This window comes from Lactuca sativa, chromosome 2 (genome assembly GCF_002870075.4).
Source record: "Lactuca sativa cultivar Salinas chromosome 2, Lsat_Salinas_v11, whole genome shotgun sequence".
NCBI classification, from domain to species: domain Eukaryota; kingdom Viridiplantae; phylum Streptophyta; class Magnoliopsida; order Asterales; family Asteraceae; genus Lactuca; species Lactuca sativa.
The window spans coordinates 124,753,150-124,774,453 of NC_056624.2; the positions used below are offsets into that span (position 1 = coordinate 124,753,150).

Consider the following 21,304-nt stretch of genomic DNA (forward strand, 5'->3'; position numbering starts at 1 on the left):
GTGTTCACCAAAAGAATAACTCACCAAAATGGTGTTCACTGCCCTAAAGAGTGATCACGGCCCAAGAACACATGAGTGTTGACGACCCATGTTGAAGGGTTTACGGCCCTATGAGTGGTTCCAGGCCCAAGAACATGAAGAACACTTGAAGATTTTTGGTGGTCGGTAAGTGCTTGAAGGCCTTTCGTGGTATACCAAAGAGGTGTAAAATAAAAGGAGTGTTTAAGGGAAGAAGATGGTGTTCTTGAGGATGATACTTGAGAGAGAATGCAAGAGATCACGGCTAGAAGGAGAGAAATGAAAGAAAAATGAACCCATCTCATATATATAAGACTCTCCTTCCTTCATTTTGGTAGTGATCACCACAATGATGATCTCATACCTTTCATGCATCGCACCTTGATGGTACCTATCCATCAAATCTTGATGCATCTCATAGGGGTAGTAGTCCACTAGGACTTTTGGAGTTTAGCGGTCATTGTCGCAAGCATGATGCAATGGACTTTCGTAGCATCTCGCTCGGGAGCTTCGAAGGCAGCGATCTCTTCGGGAGTAACAGTCTTGACGTTAACTTCTTTCAGCTCCTTGTAAAGGACATACTCCTTGTCCTCGTAATGGGTAACTATTCGAATGTTGTGGATCCAATCGTTGAAGTTGGACCCATCGAAAATCACCCTCCTACACAAATTCATGAGTGAGAATGAGCCGGAAGAGGTTGAGCCAGAAGCGTTGTTGTTGTTCGAAGTAGACATCTGAAATAGAAAAGAGACAAAGTTTGATTAGATAAGAATCCCCAATTAAACACCCAAATGTGTCACACCCCCGAACCAGACGGCAGAAACGTCCGAGGGATCGCGTGACTTAAATTGAAATATCATCACAATGAATATAGATGAAACATAACATAAACATCACCATGCATTAATATATAACAACTGACATTGTTTACATCAAGTACATTGTCTAAATATTACATTTCCATAGCATAAATTGTTTGAGAGTTTTCAAAACATAACATCCTAATACACTTGGTATTGTTCTTCAGTTTATCTGTTACCTGAGAATACAAGTTATTTTGAAAACATCAACATAAAGAATGTTGGTGAGTTCATAAGTAGGTTTGATATGAAAATGTTTTGTGTAGTTTATAAAACCCAGAAAATCCGATATTTTCTGAACTCGCAATTGTTTATAAAAAAAAGTGTGAAGATCCATAGGTATATGCGTGAATGATTTCAATATGTGTATAAATGAGAAGTTTTGCATTATAGTTATTGAAAGTACAAGTGAATAATATTGATTTCCCTCGAAAAATTTGATGTTTTCCGATAAATAATATGATCGTTTTGTATTATTATATTGTCACAACGAATAAATATGATTTATCCTGATTACTTAGATGGTATTGGATTTTTATGTGAGTCGTTATAACCATGCATGATAATGAATAGTTCGTCTACCTTGGCATTCTAGTGAACGCAGGAATAGATTTTCAGATTTTGTAACCCTAAACTGGCCGAGTCTAATTGTAGCGAACAACTTAGGTGTGGTGGAGTCACCACCGTATAGATCTATACACAAACTCTCGCTCACCCTCCAGGAGACTTTGATTATAACTACAGACTACGATCGACACTTAATGGTGTCGCCCGTAATTACTCACTTAATCCAAATGAATTTGATTACCCTTGCTTAACGACCTGATTTTTCGTTTACTTAAATAGAAGGTAAGCCTAACAGACGAGGAGAAGAAGACCACGAGGTACCACTGATCGCGTATATTATCTAAGGCTGTCGAGTATACGAAGGGTGCGCTGGCCTACTTCGCATATGATTTATTTGGACCTTACTAGCAATGCTAGTGGGCCACTGAGGCCCAACAACATGTAAATGCCATTGAGGGTCCCTTAAGCATGTAATTGGGTCACAGGAGGCCCAATAAACATGTATTATTATTGTTAGGCCCATAAGTCATGTTAATGGGTTACGAAGGCCCAATAAGCATGATTGGAATCTGTTAGGTGCAATTTGTGCACCTTTTTGCACGCCTTTTAGTCACTTTTCATGTATATATTTAGCATAATTGTTCTTCCTTTTTCTTGCATTTCATCATATTCATGTTAGTCTCTAGAACAACCTTATTTGCACACTTTTATGTCTTTTTCAGGTAAACCAAAGCTTGGAACGCGCTTTGGGAAGTGCCGGGAAGCATTGGTGAAGATTTCGGGATGATCGGGTGAAGAACGAAAAAGTTGGAAAAATCAAGTTTGGAATTGGAGTCAGAGAAGTACACGGGGCGTGTTGATTTTACACTGAAAAGTGAGCACGGGGCGTGTTTGACAAAAATAGGAGCTGTTGACCATGATGAACACGGGGCGTGTTGCTGAACACGACCCGTGTCAGTTTAGTGCAAATCAACACGGGGCGTGTTTCTGAACACGACCCATGTCAGTTTAGCCTATTTTAACACGGGTCGTGTTCGACCCAAAAACCAACTTTTGGCAGTTTTTCCTATCTTTCATATTACGGGTTGAGGGTCATTTTTACACACACACTACATATCAGAGCACCATTGGGGAGGAGAATTCGAAGGTTTTTGCAAGGGTTTGTCCGTCAATCATTTGGAAACATTAATTCTTGTTTTTTTAAGTTGTAATTACACTTAATTTCATCTTTTAGACTTGTGATCTTGTTCTAGCCATGTGTGGCTAGAACCCTAGCTTCTCCAATTTCATGTTTTGACTTCTTAGTAGTGATTTCAATCATATGACATGATGTTTGTTCTTAATTTCTATCTAATGAATTTGATTTTGCTTCAATCGAATGTTTGATCATAATTGTGATTCTTATTGGCCATTTGAATTAGGGTTAGGTCATTCAAGTTATCTCTTTTACAAAATCCGTAATTGTTTTGTGAAATTGAACAAGTAACAAGCATTAAATTAATCTCTATTGAATGAATTTAGTGTAAATCTTATTCATACACTTTTACGCTCCCGAGCTTATGAGGAGTATTGGGTGTTGTTGGGAACATTCACATAAAGCTTCATGCAATCTTATAATCTAATTCTAAGAGCTTGTTTAGATCAGGTTAATAAGGTTAGGGTTAATCAAAGAGCTTGTTTTGGTTAATTAATGTGGTGAATGGGAAGTGTTAGAGCTTATTAGCACTTTCAAGTACCAACTTAGATAGAATTGAACGAATATTGTGTCACATTTGAGTCACATTGCTAAATTGTCATACATGGAGTTCGAGTCCTTACAAAATCTGAACTTAATTCATTCGTTTAGTTGTCTACTCGTGTTTTAAATTTGTTTGTTTAGTCATTGCATTCTAAGCCCCCCTTATTACTGTTGGTGACCATAGTACCTTGCGCAAAGAGGTATAGACTAATTATCCCGTGTCTCTGTGGATCAACCCTGCTTGCCTTGTACTACCTTTTAGTGCAATATAGTGGGATTATTTTGGACTATATCGTACCCCTTTATTTGTTGGGTCTGACACCCCTAACAGAATCTTTCAAGCCCAACAATTTGAATATTTACTTGTTTTAGGTATAGTATAATTGTCGAAAAGTCTTATTGAACAATTCTTAAATCGCAACGGCACGAAGTTTATCGATTGTTTTATAACGATATTTAAATTTATGAAAATATATGTATATTTTTCATTCTAAATTCATAAGTTATAATTTGGTATTTTTGACCCTATATCTTAATAATAAAATAATTAACTCAAAAATATTGGTTTGGCCTATTCAGTCCTTCTTTAATAAAAATGACAATTTTAGTCCCTTTTTATAAAAAAAATGACATTTTAGGTCCTTAAACTATTTTTCTTGACATTTTGGCCCATAACTTATTTAAATAATGTTTTCAGCCAAATGTTTACTTCTTGGCAGTTTCAGCCCCTTTAGTAAAAAGATTTTCATTTATAATCCAAACTTTTCGCAACTTTTACAAATTTGACCCAAAATCCAAAAACTTTACATTTTTAATCCTTTTTGGCAAAAAAGGGTCATTTTAACCCCTGAAATAGATTTATTTACTTTTCTACCCACTGTTTTGAGAAATTTACCATTTTAGCCCCTTAAAACCCATATTTTTCGCAAATTTTAGCCCAATATGCTACAATTTCAATTTTTAGTCCTTTGAAAAGCATAATGTTCATAAAAACTTCTATTTTAACTGTTTCGACCCTTTTGATCCTTATAAAAGCCGCAAATGACAACTTTTTCCCAACTTTTGTTTATTTGACAAAAATAGTCCAAAAATGACTTTTATGTTGTAACATGCTTATTATAACCTTAGATGATAATTTTTCTTAACTTGTTAAGCGTAATACATCCTAGATCACATATTTTTCCTCCATGAACTATAGATCTCGAAATATATTTCATTTTTGGCACATATTTACCACATAAACACAAGAAATCACAGATAACATACACATACACATAGATCTACACATTTTACTTGTATTCTCCCCCATAAAGATGTGAAAACTGAAAATAGAGGGGTATGAACTCACCTTGCTTAGTTGTTTCGGTTTTTGAAGAAGATAAGAAGAAGACTTTTGGTCCTAGCAACACTTGATGTGGATCTCGAAGTTGTGGTGATTCTAGGAGTATGATTACCACAAATGTTTAAGAGAAGGGATCTAATCATGAGAAAAGAGTTATATAATCCTTGGATATGTATAACTTACCAAGAAGTGATGATATTCTCTTGAAATCCTCTTGATGCACAAGCAAAATTTCGAGATTTTAGAGTGGGAAGGAGGAGAATACTTGAGGGAGTTTGGAAGAAGTTTGATGTTGCGTGTGTATGTTTTCCTTATGCTCTCGGCCGAAGAAGAAAAATAGAAGGGAAGAGAGAGGTGATTAAATGACTATCATGGATACATTTTGGATCTTTGCATGGAAATATGGGGTGTAATAAGGAGGTGGCACCTCCAAGGTCAACCCTCCCTAATTACATCTTTTCCTTTTTTTTTTCTACTTGGGCCGAGAGAGGGAGAAGGAAGAGAAAAGAGTTGGGCCTTAGTGTTTGAGTTTCGTAATGTGAAGCCCAAATTGATAGCTTTCGTCCCATTGGGACTTTGGAGTGGATTACGACCCAATCTTGCATGAAGAATGGATTTGGGGCTCTTTAGGGCTTATTGGATTGTTATGGCCCAACAAGGCCCATTAAGGTAAACTAATCCATTTTAGGCCCATTATGGCCCAAAAATAAGCATCATACATGCTTTCAAGTTTTAGTTATAATGTTATCCTTGTTAAGTGTTTACAAAGCATCAAAATTCCTAGTTGTGACAAAATGAGAAATTAGGTCTAGGATCCAACAACATTATTTGCAATTTAGAAGAGGGATGCGGTAATCTAAACAACAAACAATTTGAAGGTAATTGAATGATGATTCACTAATTTCCACCATGAAAAACGAAAAGAAATTAAGTTTTGAATGTATTGAAAACTCTTAGATCTTTTGAGATTCATTGAACTTTTCAATGACATGTTTAAATCTCGATATGCCCTTCAAGTTTGTGACTGGGATACCGAGGATCACAATAAAGGTGTGAATAACCATGCAAATATACTTGGTAATGTCGATGTTACAAATCACCTAATCAATGTGCCGGTTAACCAAACACGCTCCATTGATCTATGATAAACATCAAGTCACCCTTTGCCACGATTGCTAGTCCATATTAATGTATCGGTTATCCACGCACGCTCCAATAACGACTTGACAATGGTACAAAGTGTAATTTCATGGAATAGCATTATTTCACATTTTTCCTAAAGTAACTAAGATTGAGAATTTTTTATAAAAATCATTTGGTTACATTATTAATAATTATACTTTTAATGAGGAATTAGTTGTCCTATCCTACCCGTTTGGCTAACGACCCTCCACCAATCAAGGAAGCGGTGGGTGAGAGTGGACACCCATTAGACTGCCATTTTATAGGCAACAACCTTATACCCCCTTATAGATCGGCTTCGTGAATGAGGCCTACTAACGGTAAGACTAGCATTGTATATATATATATATATATATATATATATATATATATATATAGATACACACACACACATTAGTTGTGTGCCCCGTGCAAAGCGGCAGCGGTAAACAATTTCTCTAGGCAATTAATTTCATTTGGAAACATGTTATGTTATATTTGCGAGGCAATGATGACAAATAGTTTTTTCACACGAACAATTAAGAACATTCACGACATAAAGGTAAATTCAAAATTTAAAAGATGTTAATTCTCTAACTATCAAATAGAGTTAGGTGATATTTAAAAAACATTAATTCTTTAACTATCAAATAGAGTTATGGGATATTTAAAAGAGTGCTCTGGTTCATTGCAATATGTGTTGACCTCTGAATTCCATGATGTATCCTATTTTTTAATCCCTTAAGTTACTCAAGTGATTATGTGATATAGACATGTAAATTCATCATTTCAAGTCTCGATAAGTTACTTTAAATATACCAACAAAATCTTTCAAAATTACCTTCTAGAACATGAATAAGCTTCCTATGTTTGACTTCTTTTCATATGTGAAATTTGAAACCTCGTTGCACCTCAAATTGAACATAGATAAAAATCGCAGCAATAAAAAAACAGAAATTAGACAGTACCTTCATCCACGACTTCCAAGCTTATATATGTTCCATATATGCTTCGCTAAAAGTTGGTGAAAGCTTCCTTGTCATTACATTTAATGTCATCTGCATAGGCATTGGGGCAACTGTCCTGTTTTAGGAAGCCGTCTTGCAACTTATCTGTCATACAAAAAAATGTCATGACATGTCAAGTCTTTCACTTTTAAGGAAAAAAATGAATAGGAAATACAATGAGTTGGGGTAAAGCAAATAACTATGTACTATTGTACTCCTATAAACCAAGAAGTGACTAAGTAAAGCTAAGTATAAATAACCAGGTAAAATTATTCAGTAAAATCAATAAATTAAATATTTGAAATCAAGTTCAAAATACAAAATGAAAAGGTAATGTCGTACAACCAAGCGTAGTGAATAATCATCTTGTCATGTCGAATTCTTTTCTTAAATCATCGTTGCTTTGTACCAATCATACCTACAACCACATATAGTGATTTTACAGCTATCAATTAAGAATAAAAGTTGAAACTTAAATTTATTGTCATGAAAGATGAAACCAATATTTAGTACCAACATCATTTAAAGCAGTGGTAAGGAATCTTTCTCAAACTTTGAGCCAACCAAGTTCGGATGCTCCATTATGGTAGAGGAACCATCAAGCCTTATATATATATATATATATATATATATATATATATATATATATATATATACACACCTCATGTAGTTCATGTGCTCCTGTATCAACCAACATAAGAAATATTATTTAATTAACCTGAAACTGAAATATATATATATATATATATATATATATATATATATATATATATATATATATATATATATATGGATCTTATCAAATACTTTCAGCATACATATAAAGCCTCTAATAAGAGAAGAAAGAGGTTGATTAGGATATTTGAAGGTTATTTGGAGAAATCATGGTTTGATTATTACCTCATTGATCTTCGTGGGCATGAGCTAGGATTCAACAGAAGTAAGAACTAAATCAAGAAGAACCAAGATTAGATTAATAACTTAGGAATTTTATTCCTGATTGACCATGGAGAAGCTGCAAATCCTGAAACCAAAAAATCCAAATCAAAGAAACCTAGTACCATACAAAACACCAGAATCTGAAACACCCAAAAACCCAAAAAAAAAAAAAAACTCATAACTCAACAGATTAAGAAATATTAGGTTAGAACTTTAATCATCTTGAGCTCACAACCCAACAAAACCACAAGAGTTAGCTGGCAGATAAAATGAAGAGAAAAATTACCCTTTTTGATTTGCATATACCTTTTCCTTTCTTTCTCTGGTGAGAGGTTGTCATGTTTTTTTGGTCAATCAGGGTGTGTTTTTGTGTTTGTATGTGTGTTGTGGTGGAGGCGACAAATAGTAGTTGACTAATTAGGGTTTTAGTGAGAGAGTAAGGCGGAGAAGGGGGAATTGCTTTTGAAGAGAGCGTGATACAGTTTCCAGAGGATTTCAAAAACGCAAAATTCAAATTCTGAAATGTGAATGAATGGTGGGTAGTGGCCATTAATATATTTTTGCCAATATATTAGGATTCAATTGACTCGATCAATGGACAGGGCGACATTGACGACGGATTACTTCGATCAAAACTAACTTTAAAAGATTTAATAATATTTTATTTATAAAGGGTTGTACTATAAGCTTAACGACTTGAATATCTTAAAAAAATATTATTATTATATTTAATCTATTTTTAGAAATAGTTAGCTTTCTTTTATAAGATAGTGTGTGTGTATATATATATATATATATATATATATATATATATATATCGTATAATATTATAATAGTATAAGGGTTGAATTTTAAACTTGTAAACTTCTAGGGTTTAGAATTTAAATATTTCAAAATTAAACTTTTAATAAAAAATTTAAATTCCAAAACTTGAGGGCAAGTTTTGAAACTTTTCAAAACTAACTTTTAGATCAAATTTGAAAAACTATTAATTAATCTTATTATTAATATCTATCACATAATTTGATCTAATCTTTTCCTTAATAAGATAATTCAAATAAAAAATACAAATAATCATATTTATCTTATAAAACAAGTAATTATCTTATTTTTGACAATTATCCTTCAATTGAATTGAGATAATCACTACCATATTGAAAAAATCGAGTTTTATCAGTTAAAATAGTTTATGGTAATTGTCCCACCTCAATTTTAGTCAAAATCCCGAAAAATCAGCCACCAGACGATTCGACTCGCTGAGTCACAGAACTTGACTCGTCGAGTAGCCCTGACTCGTCTAGTTCATCTGGTGACTCGACGAGTCTATCAGTCAGAGGCATGATTTTTCGACTTTTTATCCTTAAAAAGTTATCAATGCATCAAATACAAAAGAGAAATGACCTAGGTTCTGATACCACTGTTGGGTTATGAGCAAAACAACATTCCTATGGTGTTCATGCAAACCCTAATTGCTTGGATCTAGTTTTCTATTTGTACATGCAAAATTGTCCAAGACTTGCAAACCCTAATCTAGCATACAACAAAACTTTGAATCAACATAAATAAGCTAATAAGAATGTTACCTTTGATTGTTGCTTGAAGATCTTTAGTTTATGAGAACCTAGCACCTCAAATGTGATGCTTCTAATGAATCACAAACACCAAAGCAAGTTGGAAGATCTTGGAGAGAGTGGGAAGGCTCAAATTCGGCTCTTGGATCTATAGGGTTCAAGTAGTAGCCGAAATATGAAGCATAGGGGTCCTTTATATAGGTGTGAGATTAGGGTTTCAGTCAGAGTCATTATCCGGTTACTTAGCCACCAAGCAGCCCATAAAAACTTCTGGATCCCTACCTTGGATGAAATGTTAAGGGCTATCCATAAAGATTTCGTCCACCCTATCCCTAGGGTTTCTCAACCTACTTTGCAACTATCCAATAATTACAATTCAGTCCCCAAAGTTTAATTAATCTCTTTTGTTCACAAAATTAATTCTTAATTAATTCTTGACCAATATTAACTAAACAAATATGATTTCTCCTTTAATATATTATTCATATAATATATTAATAAACCATAATAACCTCTTTCTCCATTAATCATCTAGTCAAGTTGCTCCAGTGAAGGCAACCCAAAAGGACCATGCTACAACAAGGTCAAGTACATACCAAATATAGTTATGGACTTAGACATTAATTCAACAACAACAAGGCTCCATTGTTGCTTCATATCACTCGAAGTGCTCCAAACTTCTTCTAGTTGCTCCTAACCCCCTTCTAAATGATCCGTTCCTTTGACACTCGATCCTTTCCTTTGTCAGTTGATCCATTCATTTCTCAGATGATGTGTTCCTTTGTCACATGCTCCATGAACGCCAAGTGCTCGATTTAGTTCCAAGTGCTCTAAATGCTCCATGAACATCATCCAAATTCTCGAGTCACATTTAACATATATTTTAGGGGAACCCACTAAGCTTTGTGCTTATGATTTTCACTTTATGTTTCAAGTAATTCAAGCTCAAAGGGAAGGGTCCGACCTGATCGCACTGCATCCACCTATGATTTTCCGCATCATGAGATATTGAGATTTGTACTCTGATAATATGGTATTATGATAAACTCTCGACTATTTTATATGATTACTGCATGATTGAAATGAATTTAAAAGCAAAAAATTTATCTGAATTTTTGGGACGTTACAATTACGATGATAAAAATGAAATTAAGAGAAATGTGATATATAAGAAAGTCTTCGGAACCGAAATACCACTAAGCAGTTCCAACTAGCTCCATTCTACTAAGAAGTTTACTATCTAAGAAAGTGTTTAGAACTTTAATCGGCCCAAACCGGACCAAAATGAAATAACCAAAAATCAATATTAGTAGAACATAAAACTAAACAGAATACCGCTGATCGATTCGGTTTTTTGATTAAATAAGTCATACATAATGAGGACGGAAAGACAAAAAAATATCAAATCTTTCCATCCCATTGAACTTGCCTCTAACTTAAATCATAATTTATTTATAATTAGTTTCCGTTTCATTCCACTATTGTTAGCTAGCCCTCGTTTCATCCCCATTCCCCTAGGTTGGAGGGTAGGGATGAAATTTAAAACCGGAAAATCGGAACCGGAACCGGAACCAAAATATGTAGAACTGGTCCGGGTTCCGATTTTAAGGAATAGGTTCATCTAGGTTTCCGGTTATCTAGTTTTGGGTCCAACGACTCTGGGTACACTGGTTTAAGAACCGGAACCAGTGTTAGGAACCATAACCATTTTTACGGATTGGAATCAGTTTTTGTGAAAAGTTTAAAACATACATAACTCATTTGTTTGAAGTCGGATTGACATGCAGTTTTATCCAAAGTGTAGTTTAGAGTTTATACATGATTTTAGACTATAAAATTGTCATTTCTTGTTTTATATTCATTGTCTTACAGTCCCCGAAGTCAAGATATCAAAGCTGAAAGTTTTTAGTTTTTTAGCTATTTTTGTATTTTGTGAAAATGTTAAAACATACATATCTAATTCGTTCGAAGTCGGATCAAATTGATATGAAGTTTTTTCCGACTTCTAGTTTAGATTTTGTACATGAGTTTAGACTATAATTTTGTCATTTTTGGTTTAATATTTAATCACTTACAATCCTACGAAGTCGAGATATCAAAACTAAAAGTTTTTAATTTCTCAGCTCTTTTTGTATTATATGAAAAAGTTAAAACATACATATCTAATTCGTTTGAAGTCGGATTGAAATGTAGTTTTTTTCAACTTGTATTTTAGAGATTATAGATGAGTTTAGGCTATAATTTTGTCATTTTTGGTTTAATATCCAATGATTTACAGTCCCTGAAGTCGGGATATCAAAGCTGAAAATTTTCAAATTTTCAGCTATTTGTGTTTTGTATTTTGTATTCTGTGAAAATTTTAAAATATGCATATCTCATTTGTTTAAAGTCAGCTTGACATGTGGTTTTTTTCAGAGTATAGTTTAGAGTTTGTAAATGATTTTAAACTATAGTTTTGTCAATTTTGGTTTCATATTCAATGACTTACAGTCCCCGAAATTGGGAGATCAATATAGAAAATTTCAAAGTTCAACCCCCTAGGTAATTACCAAAAAAATCCGGTTTTTTTGGTTCTAAACCCACTTTACCTAGTTCCACCCTACCCACTTTGATGTTTTCAGGTTTTCCGGTTCTAGACCCACTTTACCCGAAACTGGACCAGAACCGGTTCCTATATACTGATCTGGTTTCCGATCCTACAAAATTCCGTTAACCGATTCCAGGTTTTCCAGGTTATGGTCCATCCGGTCCGGGTTTGGACCCACTTTCACCCGTATTGGAGGGAGTGGTAGCATGGTTAGCATGCCGCCACATCAGATTTTTCAAAGCTACACATGAGTTTTTGAAGCCATATAGGATAGAGAAAATGATAACATCCAAGTTGTAAAAAGGTAGGAATGGTAGCATCCATATGATGTTGTATTTTTAATAGTTTTTATTTTGGTAAAAAAAAGTAAAATAGAAAAAAAATAGCCGATCACAACCCTTTGCCCCATTCCATCTCTTCTTACTTTGGGTGTAACGAGTCCTTCCTAGCAAGCCTCCTAACGAGAGTTGATGTGTAGCATTCTTACGCCTTGTTCCTGAGTTCTACTTAAAGACATATATAGATGAATATGAAGGGAAAGTGAGGGATATCGAAAGAAAATCGTGTTCCCGAGTTATTTTAACAAAAGGAAAATCAGAGGAAGGAAAGAATGTCAAGCTATATTTATTTCCCAATTTTCCTCTTAAATTGGACGGATTTGGAAGTAAAATGAAGTGAAGAAAAACTTTTAAATTTGTTTTTTTTTTGTCTCATAACAAAACTTAAAATTTTTCTTTTATTTTCTGAAACAAAGAATAATTTTTTATTCTTTCCCCTCCTATTTCTATCAATAATTTCCTTCCTTTTGTTTTATTTAATTAAAAAAAAAAAAAAAAAAAAACAAGACGTTAGCGACCTATGGCCGTAGCCTTACTGAAAAACGCAAAAACAAGGAGCTAGGGTTTGAAACAACCATCCCTAATTTACATCTGCATATAAAATACATCCTCCTTGCAACCAAACAACTCAATCGCAGCTACTTCATCTCTTCTCAATAGCTCGCATCCTCCTTTCATCATCATTTATGTTTCAATAATGCTCGATTTACTTGTACTTCATCGTTTTGAGTCTGTTGAATGGGCTTATCATTAAGCCTGATATTGCAATTCCTTGATCGGAGTCCAATTTCAACGGTGGATTAAGGGATCTATCATTAGGCTAAATGAAGTATTTCGATCACATATATTTGAATTCTATATGTGGCTACCTTTAGCTCCGGATCTTCCTCTTTAGCTAGGGCTTTTCGGTGACAAGGTAGATACATTCAAACTTACTTATCTTTTCTATATTTATCATTATATCATTGATAACGAGTATGATGAAAAAAATCATTCGGATTCCCAATGATTTTCTCTTTATAATAGTTTTTATTTGAAGAGGAAGGTGATCTTACACTCCATTTCTGACTCATTATACTACGATTTATCTAAATCAATTTAATCGATTTTTTTTACTGTTGTGGCCATTGATGTAAGAAAGATATTTGCTACTCTTGATGGGATTATCCCATTTGATGATTCATTATCCACCAAGATCTCTGAGGCCTTTTCTATTTTGGATTTTTAATTTCGTTTTTGAAATTATTCTTTTCATATAAAACTAATTTACATGTTGTGTTTGTCAAGTGATGAGAAAATAACTGCAACAAGATGATCGAACAAAATGTTCATGATTATTAGTATTTAAGTCTCTGATGTTCCACATTTAGCCCTATTTTATCTTCTTGTTCTTTCTATTTCATTTTTATTTTGATATCTTATATGTTAATCTTTTGATTATTTTGAGATATGATGAGCAATTTATTGGTCCGTGTTTCTGAATTTTCAGTGATCGACAAACTATTAACCAAACTCTGATCTCCATTCTCAATATTCAATCGTATTTACTTTTTCTGTATTCTGTTTTGATGAATTATGAAACTTATCACATGTCAGACTTCAGAGTTTCTTTCAAACAAAGGAAACAATGAGATTACAAGTTCATAAATCTGAGCAGATGTGAAAAAACATTCCAAGCTTTTTCTTTTTCTTTTTTTGTTATTACAATAGATTGAACTTTCATTATGATTTTGAAAACATTCTTATATAATACGATTATTTATTTCATGAAGGGGCGATGATGATAAAACAGGAAAGTCATGCACCACTCTGATATTCATTGTGATCGATAAACTTTCTCATAACCCATATTTTGTTTCTGAGCCCTATTTTTTTATTAAAAAATTTATTTTTTGAAAAAAATGTTTTGATTTAGTATTTTTTTTACTATCTCGAATCAAAATTTGTAGATTAATGAGGATCCAGATGATGGAATTTCTCTTGGTAGAAATTAAACCATGATGCGGACCGATTAGCTTTTATAAGCATTTGGGGATAAATATTTGGTTTCTGATGGGTCCTCTATTTTCATGATTAAAAAATCGCGATGTATTGAAATATTATAAATATATTTTTTTAATCTGGTTTATCGATTGATTTCTTATGTAAAAATTGATTACGATTTTGTAGTTTCTTTGTGGTTTCGTTATATTGCCTCTTCTTTCAGCTACAAGGGGAAAGATATATGATCGATTTCTTGATGGCTTTGTTCTGGGGGCAAAAATTTAATTCCAAAAATTAGGGTTTTTATTCTATCTCAGATTTGGGTTTTTCATCAAATTTGGGTTTCATTTTTGGTAAATTTTACTCGGTTTTTGTTAATTATTTTCTATCTATGATTTTGAATAAAATTTTGAAACAGCTTTTACATGATTTTGAATAAAAGGATACGAAACCAATATGCATTTACATTTTTAAGAAATAAGCTCACCTTTGTTTGCCCTTTCCATAAATTGCTACAATTAGTCCCTGAGAGCTTATATATAAGTTATTTATCCCATAACCTGTTTCCTAAAAAGCCAAGTCAATAATCACAAAATTTATAAATGTCATGGCTAGATTCACACAGTTATATAAAATATCAATAAAGCCTTTAAAACCAAGATATTAAAACATAAGCAAAATGAAGTTAGAGAAGATAAATCAATACCTTATCATTTGTTCATCAACATAATTCTGTTATAAACATAAACCTGTAATTGTAATATAATTAAAAACACAATTTCTAATGAAATGAAGAGAGTCCGATGATTACGACAGAAAAACATTAAGGGAAAGAAAAGTTTTTTTTAGAGGTAAAATATCCAATGATGCAATGTATAATTTTTATCTCGAATGAGAAGCCGAAAGAGGAACATGTGCATCTAAATATTTTGGTGATAAAACCAATTCTCTTGAGAAATGTATTCATAAGTTTTGGGGACATATAACATTGTTATCCCATTACATGGAGCAAGGCATAGTGTCTAGAAGTAGACAGTGGTAAACAAAAGGGGAAAATGATTTTTTGAGGGTAATTAATTTTTGTATTTGTATTTATTTGGTCTTTTTTTTTTGTATTCAATATACCATCGAACTTGTTGTTTGTGTTTACCATAACCCTTTTGACTGGTTTTTGACCTGTAATAGCCGGTCAAAGGGTTATGATGAACACAAACAACAAGTTCGATGGTATATTGAGGACAAAAAAAAGGAAAGAGACCAAATGAGAATAAATGCAACAGTTGCTTACCTTTTTTATTCATTGTAACTCATTTACAACAAATCCCACGTGATCTCCTACTGATATTAATGGCTTTATGAGATTTATTTTTGCTTCTCTTCAAAATATAACCTACGAAAGGACATTATTCATATATGTACAATTTTGTAATGCACTTGAATATTTATTAGGGGAATCTTGACTAAGCAGGTGCATTTCATGACTACATTATATTTCTAATCAAATGATTTATGGATTTAGACAAGTCTACAAACAAGTGGAATCACAAGTGCTGTGATTTTTGAGTTTATTTAGCTTTAAGATCGAACTCATGGGATAAGATACAACATCAATACGTACACAAATGGGTAATTGTTTTTATCAAAATAACTTTCGAAAAGAATCTTATGGTATTTTAAAAACTTTGGATGAGGTTGAAAAACGTTTTCAATTGTATTGAAGGTCTAAAATAAAAATATTTTCATGATTTTAGTCCAAAAAACTTGAAATGAGGTTTATGTTTTTATTTTTATTTTTTTGTATTTTTTATAATAATTTTAATACTATTTTAATTAAAAAAATAAAAAAAATATAAAATAAATTACTGAAATCATCCCTATGGTTTGGTAAAAAAATTGCATGTTTGGTCCTTAACGTTTTTTTCGTACTTAGATTGTTCTTGTGGTTTGATTTTGTTGCGTTTTTCGTCCTTATGGTTTGGTCAAAATTGCACGTTTGGTCCCTAACTTTATGTACGCAAGGGATGAAAAACGCAACAAAATCAAACCACAGGGACGATCCGAGTGCAAAAAAAAAAAGTTAGGGACCAAACTTGTAACTTTGACCAAACCATAGGAATGATTTCCGTAATTTATTCAAAAATATATTATCCCCCACCCCACCCACCTATCTCTCTCTCCACAAAACCCATATTCATCATTATGGTTTTCAAAAAAATAGAATATCACCACTATCATTTGAACAAGATGAAGATTTAGGAATCAGATGAAGATGAAGAAATCAAGGGAAATATGAAAGTAAAGATCTTGTGTTCATCTCATAGCTAATACATAAATGCCAGAATTCAGTGGAAAGAAATTGATTTTTTGCCTTCAAACACGAATAAGCACATACACTCCAAAAATTGATGTCACCTTTAAATCTCATTCCGTCTTTAGATCTCGGGTGTGGAGACGAATTTTGATTAGGGTTAGAGATAGATCCGACAACATCACCATTTGAAACCCTAGCGTTCATCGGAATGGGGGCGACAGTTGATTGCTAGGGTTTTCGGCAACTGATTGCTAGGCGGCGACGATTGATTGCTAATCCAGATCTTGAACGAAAACCATAATTCATAGCTTCAAGCAAAAATGAAAAAAGACGGGTAGCGACATCACTTTTCAATTGAGGATTTGGAGATCTATTTGTCTATGACAACCCGATATTTAGAGACAATGTAATGTAAAACCAGTCAAATTTAGGTCAAAATATAACTTTCCTAAAATCTTATTTGAGTTAAATCAAGTAGTAGGAATCGTAACAAGGTTTTCATACATATAAAGAACACAAAAATCCGAGTTATATCGAAGAAGTTATGACCATTCTAACATTTCCGACAAAACCGGCAACACCGATTAAACGAAAAACGCAAAGTTTCAATACAATAGTTTTTAGCCTTAAGTATCTAAAGGAAAGTTGTAGATAACATTAAACCGTAAGCGTACATAAAAAGAACGTCCAAATCTGACTTCGTATGAGGAAGTTATGATTTTTCCAAGATCCAGATATAACAGTAGGCAGCTAAAAACTCGAAATAGAGCTCGAGAGACTTTTGGCCAAAACAACCTAAATGAGAATCGAAGGTCTCAATAATAGTAGCGCAACGGCGAAAAGTCTGACAAAAACAGACATCGGATGAAGAAGTTATGGAATTTTAACGGACTTTTCGTGTCCCGGCCCGTTATAATTAAATAATTAAAAATAAATTCAAAATTTGCCGATGAAGTCTAAACGAGAGTTGTAGATCATATTTTCAGCTATGCGTGCATATAAAGAACGTCGAAAACGGAGCTCGTATGCGAAAGTTACAGATTTTACAAGTTCGAGGCCCGAAATTCGAGGCTGTCAGGCTTGCCATGACGTGGCACAAGCTTGCCGCGACCCGACAAGTGACTGAGGGCATCCAATCAATGGAAGAGGATAAGTTTGACTCCCCACGATGTGGCCATCCCTTGCCACGACGTGGCACACCTCAAAAATGCCCCTATAAATAGATTTCAAGGGCTCCGAGTTCCATTGCTCAGTTCCTTTCTTTCTCGCGCCGAGACTCTGCGTTTATGCCCCCGAGACCCTCCCAAAGCCCTGGTTTTCACCTTCAAGTCCCGAAGGAAGGTTTTGTGTTCCCGAGATTCCCGATTTTCCCGAGAATCCTAAGATTTCCCGCGTTTTCAACTCTTCTTGTCGAAGTTCTGCTCGATTCTTCTCTCGACTACTTCAAATCAACCACTTCAATCAAGTGAGATCATACCCCTATAAACTACAATTTCAAACGTTTTATTAATGCATTTTATACACTTTAAAGGGGGGGGGGGGAATACAAGTAAACACACGGTTATCCCCGTGTGAAAGACATAAATCTTTGTTATACGTTTTTGTTATGAAATCAATCACATGTGATTTATAACTAACATACATTTGGACTTACTACACTTTTAGCCGTTTCACCAAACAGAGTACTTCAAATAGCTTTCTCAAACATTTTTACATGTTAAAACACTTTTAGAAACTATCTTACAAACTATATGTTTCCTTTTGAATATGTTATAGTCGTGTTTCAAACAAAGGTTTTCTCACACTTAAACTGTCTTGTCAAACGGTTTTCAAATCGATTTATAAACTGACATCAAGTCATAAATTCTTATTTATTAAACTTTTCAAAGGTTTTACAAAACTTCTTTTATGCTTTTATATTATAAAGTGCATGCCTCTATATGTATAGTTATATAAGAAATGTTTAAAAGACTTAGGAATGCTATCCACCATGTTTCCTTTTTCTCGATTTGGATGTGGTCTGGTGGGATATCGGGTACCCGTCCGAAGGTGGTTTAAATATTTGTTATATATCATGTGTACCTATATAGACATAAATGTTCCATCAGTCAGTTCAATTCCGACACTCTTGGGTAGCAAGGGTGTATAAACCTACTTGGACACTCATCAATTACATTCTAGTAAACTATTATAGGAATAGTTTAGGGGATACAAAACATTATTCTTATTACAAGAAATTACACCAGAGTCAGTTCATTCATGAGTCTTTACTACATGCTATATGAAGGGATACTCTTACAGAGATTCCTCTTACATGAATACGTTTACATAGATACGCTTAGATGAGTACGGTTACGTAGATGATATATGATGAGTTACTATTACATATTATATGTGTAGATACTGTTATATAGTTCTCCTTCTTATCTTTACCTTGTGATACAATCACATAATCGACGAGATAGATTGGACTTTATATCCTAGTACCAAAGGATACTTTGTGGGACTAACCATTCCTATAGCCACTGTTAGCTACATAGGATAATGACACATCTACAGATGTCTACGGTTGATACCATTACAGGTATACTTAAGGGACTAACTATTCCTAAACCCGACTGTTAGCAACAGAGGTAAATGCACATCTCCGGATGTCTACGGTTGATCCGTTTACGGCGAGTTTCCACGCCGTGTGTATCTTAGTACCAAAGGATACAACATAAGTTATTATATTATTAATTTTATAGTTTTATAATAATAGTTAAACAGGGAAAAACCGTCACATTTTCAAGTGATGCGTACTTTCAAAACAGTCTGGTCTTGGTAAAAGACTACTTTCAAAACATTCGGGTCTTAGTAGAAGACTACTTTTATACTAGTAGGAAATATGAGATTTTCTAGGGTTTTTCATACTTATACTAAATGTTTCATCAAACATTCACCAGTCTTTCATAACAACTTTTCAAAACAATAACATTAAAATACTTATGAATTCACCAGCTTTATTGCTAACTTGTATTCTCAGGTTACAAATAAATAGGTACTGATGCAAGGTTTAGAGAAGACGGAGCAGTCAGGACTCGTCTTTTATTTTGAGTATTCATTATGTTGTTTTATACTATGAAAGAACACACTTGTAATTAGAATTATTCTATTAATGTAATGGAGGATGTTGTTGCTTGTTTACATGACGTCCTCCGCCCCAGAACGTTTCCGCCGTTCTCGGTTTTTGTGTGTGACATTGTCGACTATGTGTTATTTTCAGATCGTAGGGGTTTTTTTTGTCTTTGTCTGAAAATCAAGGGTGTTTCAGATTAAAGGTTTCTAGGTGACTGGTGGCCGACGGTGGTGTTCTAATAATTTGGTGGTTGTCCTTTTTGGTGAAGACAAACACCCTTTCATCCCATTCTCCATTCCGTTGAAATCAAAGACCTAAGTTTACACCTTTTTAGTATATGCTTAAATCGAAAAGTTCATTCATAATGTTGATTATCTTCAGATAGGCCTGGCAATCGTGTCGTGTTCGGGTTGGCATGTCGCGGGTTGGCGGGTCAAAATATGCCAACCCAAACACGACCCATTTAAACATACAGGTCACGGGTTGGCGGGTTTGGAACATAAACCCATATATGACCCACCAACCTATTTATTTATACGGGTTCACAGGTTGGCGGGTTCATGGGTTAGATTTGGGTTCGTGGGTCCGAATTTTAGACATTTAAGTCTTAAACATCCAAATTAAAAGTAAAAACATTCATAGAAACATGTTACAGACTTATCCTTATAGGTTACGATTTACGATCTTAGACCATCCACCACGAGTCAAAATGTCAAAACAGTCAAATTGTCTATAAATCAACGATATATATATATATATATATATATATATATATATATATATATATATATATATTATAATACTTATTAAACATTAATACTTGATACATAAATACATTTAAAAATAAAATAATTTTTTTATTAAGAATATAAACGGGTTGGCGGGTCAACCTGTTTATTTTTTGAGAAACCCACATATAACCCGTTTAATAAACGGGTTAGCAGGTTGGCGGGTTGAAAAATTCAACCCAAACCCATTTATTTCGTGTCGTGTCGCAGGTTGTGTCGTGTGTCGTGTCGAGAATTGTCAGCCCTATCTTCAGAAGTCAACTACCCTTTCATTCATCTATTCATGAGAGAGAGAGAGAGAGAGCCCAATTCTTTAATTTTTAATTTTTAATTATTAAATTATTAAAGAAAATAGAAATAAATAGAAAAAAAAAAGAAATAAAAAAGGCAAAACAATCTTTTTCAAGTTCCCCAGGGACCAAAATCAAACGAAAACATTGACTTTGGAGCATCAATGCAAGTTGAAAACGTTTCGGACCTTATCCAAAGTTTTTTCAATACCATAGGGACCAATTTCAGAGTTTTGTCTAACTTTTGATTTTGTTCACGTTTAGTTTTTTTAAGAGTCGTTAAGTGATATATATAATGTACTAAATATACAATGTACTAAAAAAGACATTAGATATGAACAAATTCAAAAGTTATTTTGAAACCCGATATTTATGCGAAAATGTAACATCCATAAAATTCGAGTCAATTTAAAACTTTTTAAATCGTTTAAAACCATTCAATTATTATAATTTGTTTTCATAATAGTTTAAACATCCGAGTTTCCAGAAATCATAATCATCAATCGAGGAAGTGTATGATCACGCCTTTGCCTTCCCGCGGCCATCCGCTGAACCTGAAACAATAAACTGAAACTGTAAGACCGAAAGCTTAGTGAGTTACCCAAAAATACCAATGCCATACAGATAACCATATCATATAAACATATAAGTAACAGAACAACCATGCATCACGAGTCTACAGTGTG

At 33.6% G+C, this 21,304-nt stretch overlaps 1 protein-coding gene, 1 long non-coding RNA gene and 6 other non-coding genes across 12 annotated transcripts; 7 read left to right on the top strand and 1 right to left on the bottom strand.

The window, feature by feature from the left end:
- Window positions 1-336: 336 nt before the first annotated feature.
- Window positions 337-8,198, bottom strand: LOC111898617 (uncharacterized). 5 transcript variants are annotated; one of them, XR_008230248.1, is made up of 4 exons: window positions 7,919-8,198; window positions 7,594-7,717; window positions 6,655-6,744; window positions 337-752 (listed from the first exon to the last, which is right to left on the bottom strand). XR_008230248.1 is itself a non-coding variant. In XM_023894515.3 (2 exons), exons 1-2 carry the CDS (start codon window positions 6,658-6,660, stop codon window positions 453-455), a joined length of 306 nt encoding a protein of 101 aa, XP_023750283.1. In that variant the 5' UTR covers window positions 6,661-7,289; the 3' UTR covers window positions 337-452. The 5 variants fall into 5 exon arrangements, 1 of the variants encoding a protein (XP_023750283.1); XR_008230249.1 differs by having other exon boundaries at window positions 7,939-8,197; XR_002852643.3 differs by having other exon boundaries at window positions 7,594-8,185.
- Window positions 8,199-12,633: 4,435 nt separating this feature from the next.
- On the top strand, window positions 12,634-19,608 carry LOC128132197 (uncharacterized). Its single transcript, XR_008230250.1, has 2 exons — window positions 12,634-13,044; window positions 19,448-19,608. It is a non-coding gene; the product is annotated as an uncharacterized LOC128132197 (long non-coding RNA).
- On the top strand, window positions 13,100-13,201 carry LOC111898691 (small nucleolar RNA R12). Its single transcript, XR_002852671.1, has one exon. It is a non-coding gene; the product is annotated as a small nucleolar RNA R12 (small nucleolar RNA).
- On the top strand, window positions 13,251-13,335 carry LOC111898679 (small nucleolar RNA SNORD24). Its single transcript, XR_002852660.1, has one exon. It is a non-coding gene; the product is annotated as a small nucleolar RNA SNORD24 (small nucleolar RNA).
- LOC111898689 (small nucleolar RNA Z199) lies at window positions 13,410-13,489 on the top strand. The gene has a single exon (XR_002852669.1). It is a non-coding gene; the product is annotated as a small nucleolar RNA Z199 (small nucleolar RNA).
- On the top strand, window positions 13,573-13,650 carry LOC111898682 (small nucleolar RNA SNORD18). Its single transcript, XR_002852663.1, has one exon. It is a non-coding gene; the product is annotated as a small nucleolar RNA SNORD18 (small nucleolar RNA).
- On the top strand, window positions 13,686-13,788 carry LOC111898694 (small nucleolar RNA R64/Z200 family). Its single transcript, XR_002852674.1, has one exon. It is a non-coding gene; the product is annotated as a small nucleolar RNA R64/Z200 family (small nucleolar RNA).
- Window positions 13,901-13,994, top strand: LOC111898695 (small nucleolar RNA Z221/R21b). The gene has a single exon (XR_002852675.1). It is a non-coding gene; the product is annotated as a small nucleolar RNA Z221/R21b (small nucleolar RNA).
- Window positions 19,609-21,304: the final 1,696 nt, after the last annotated feature.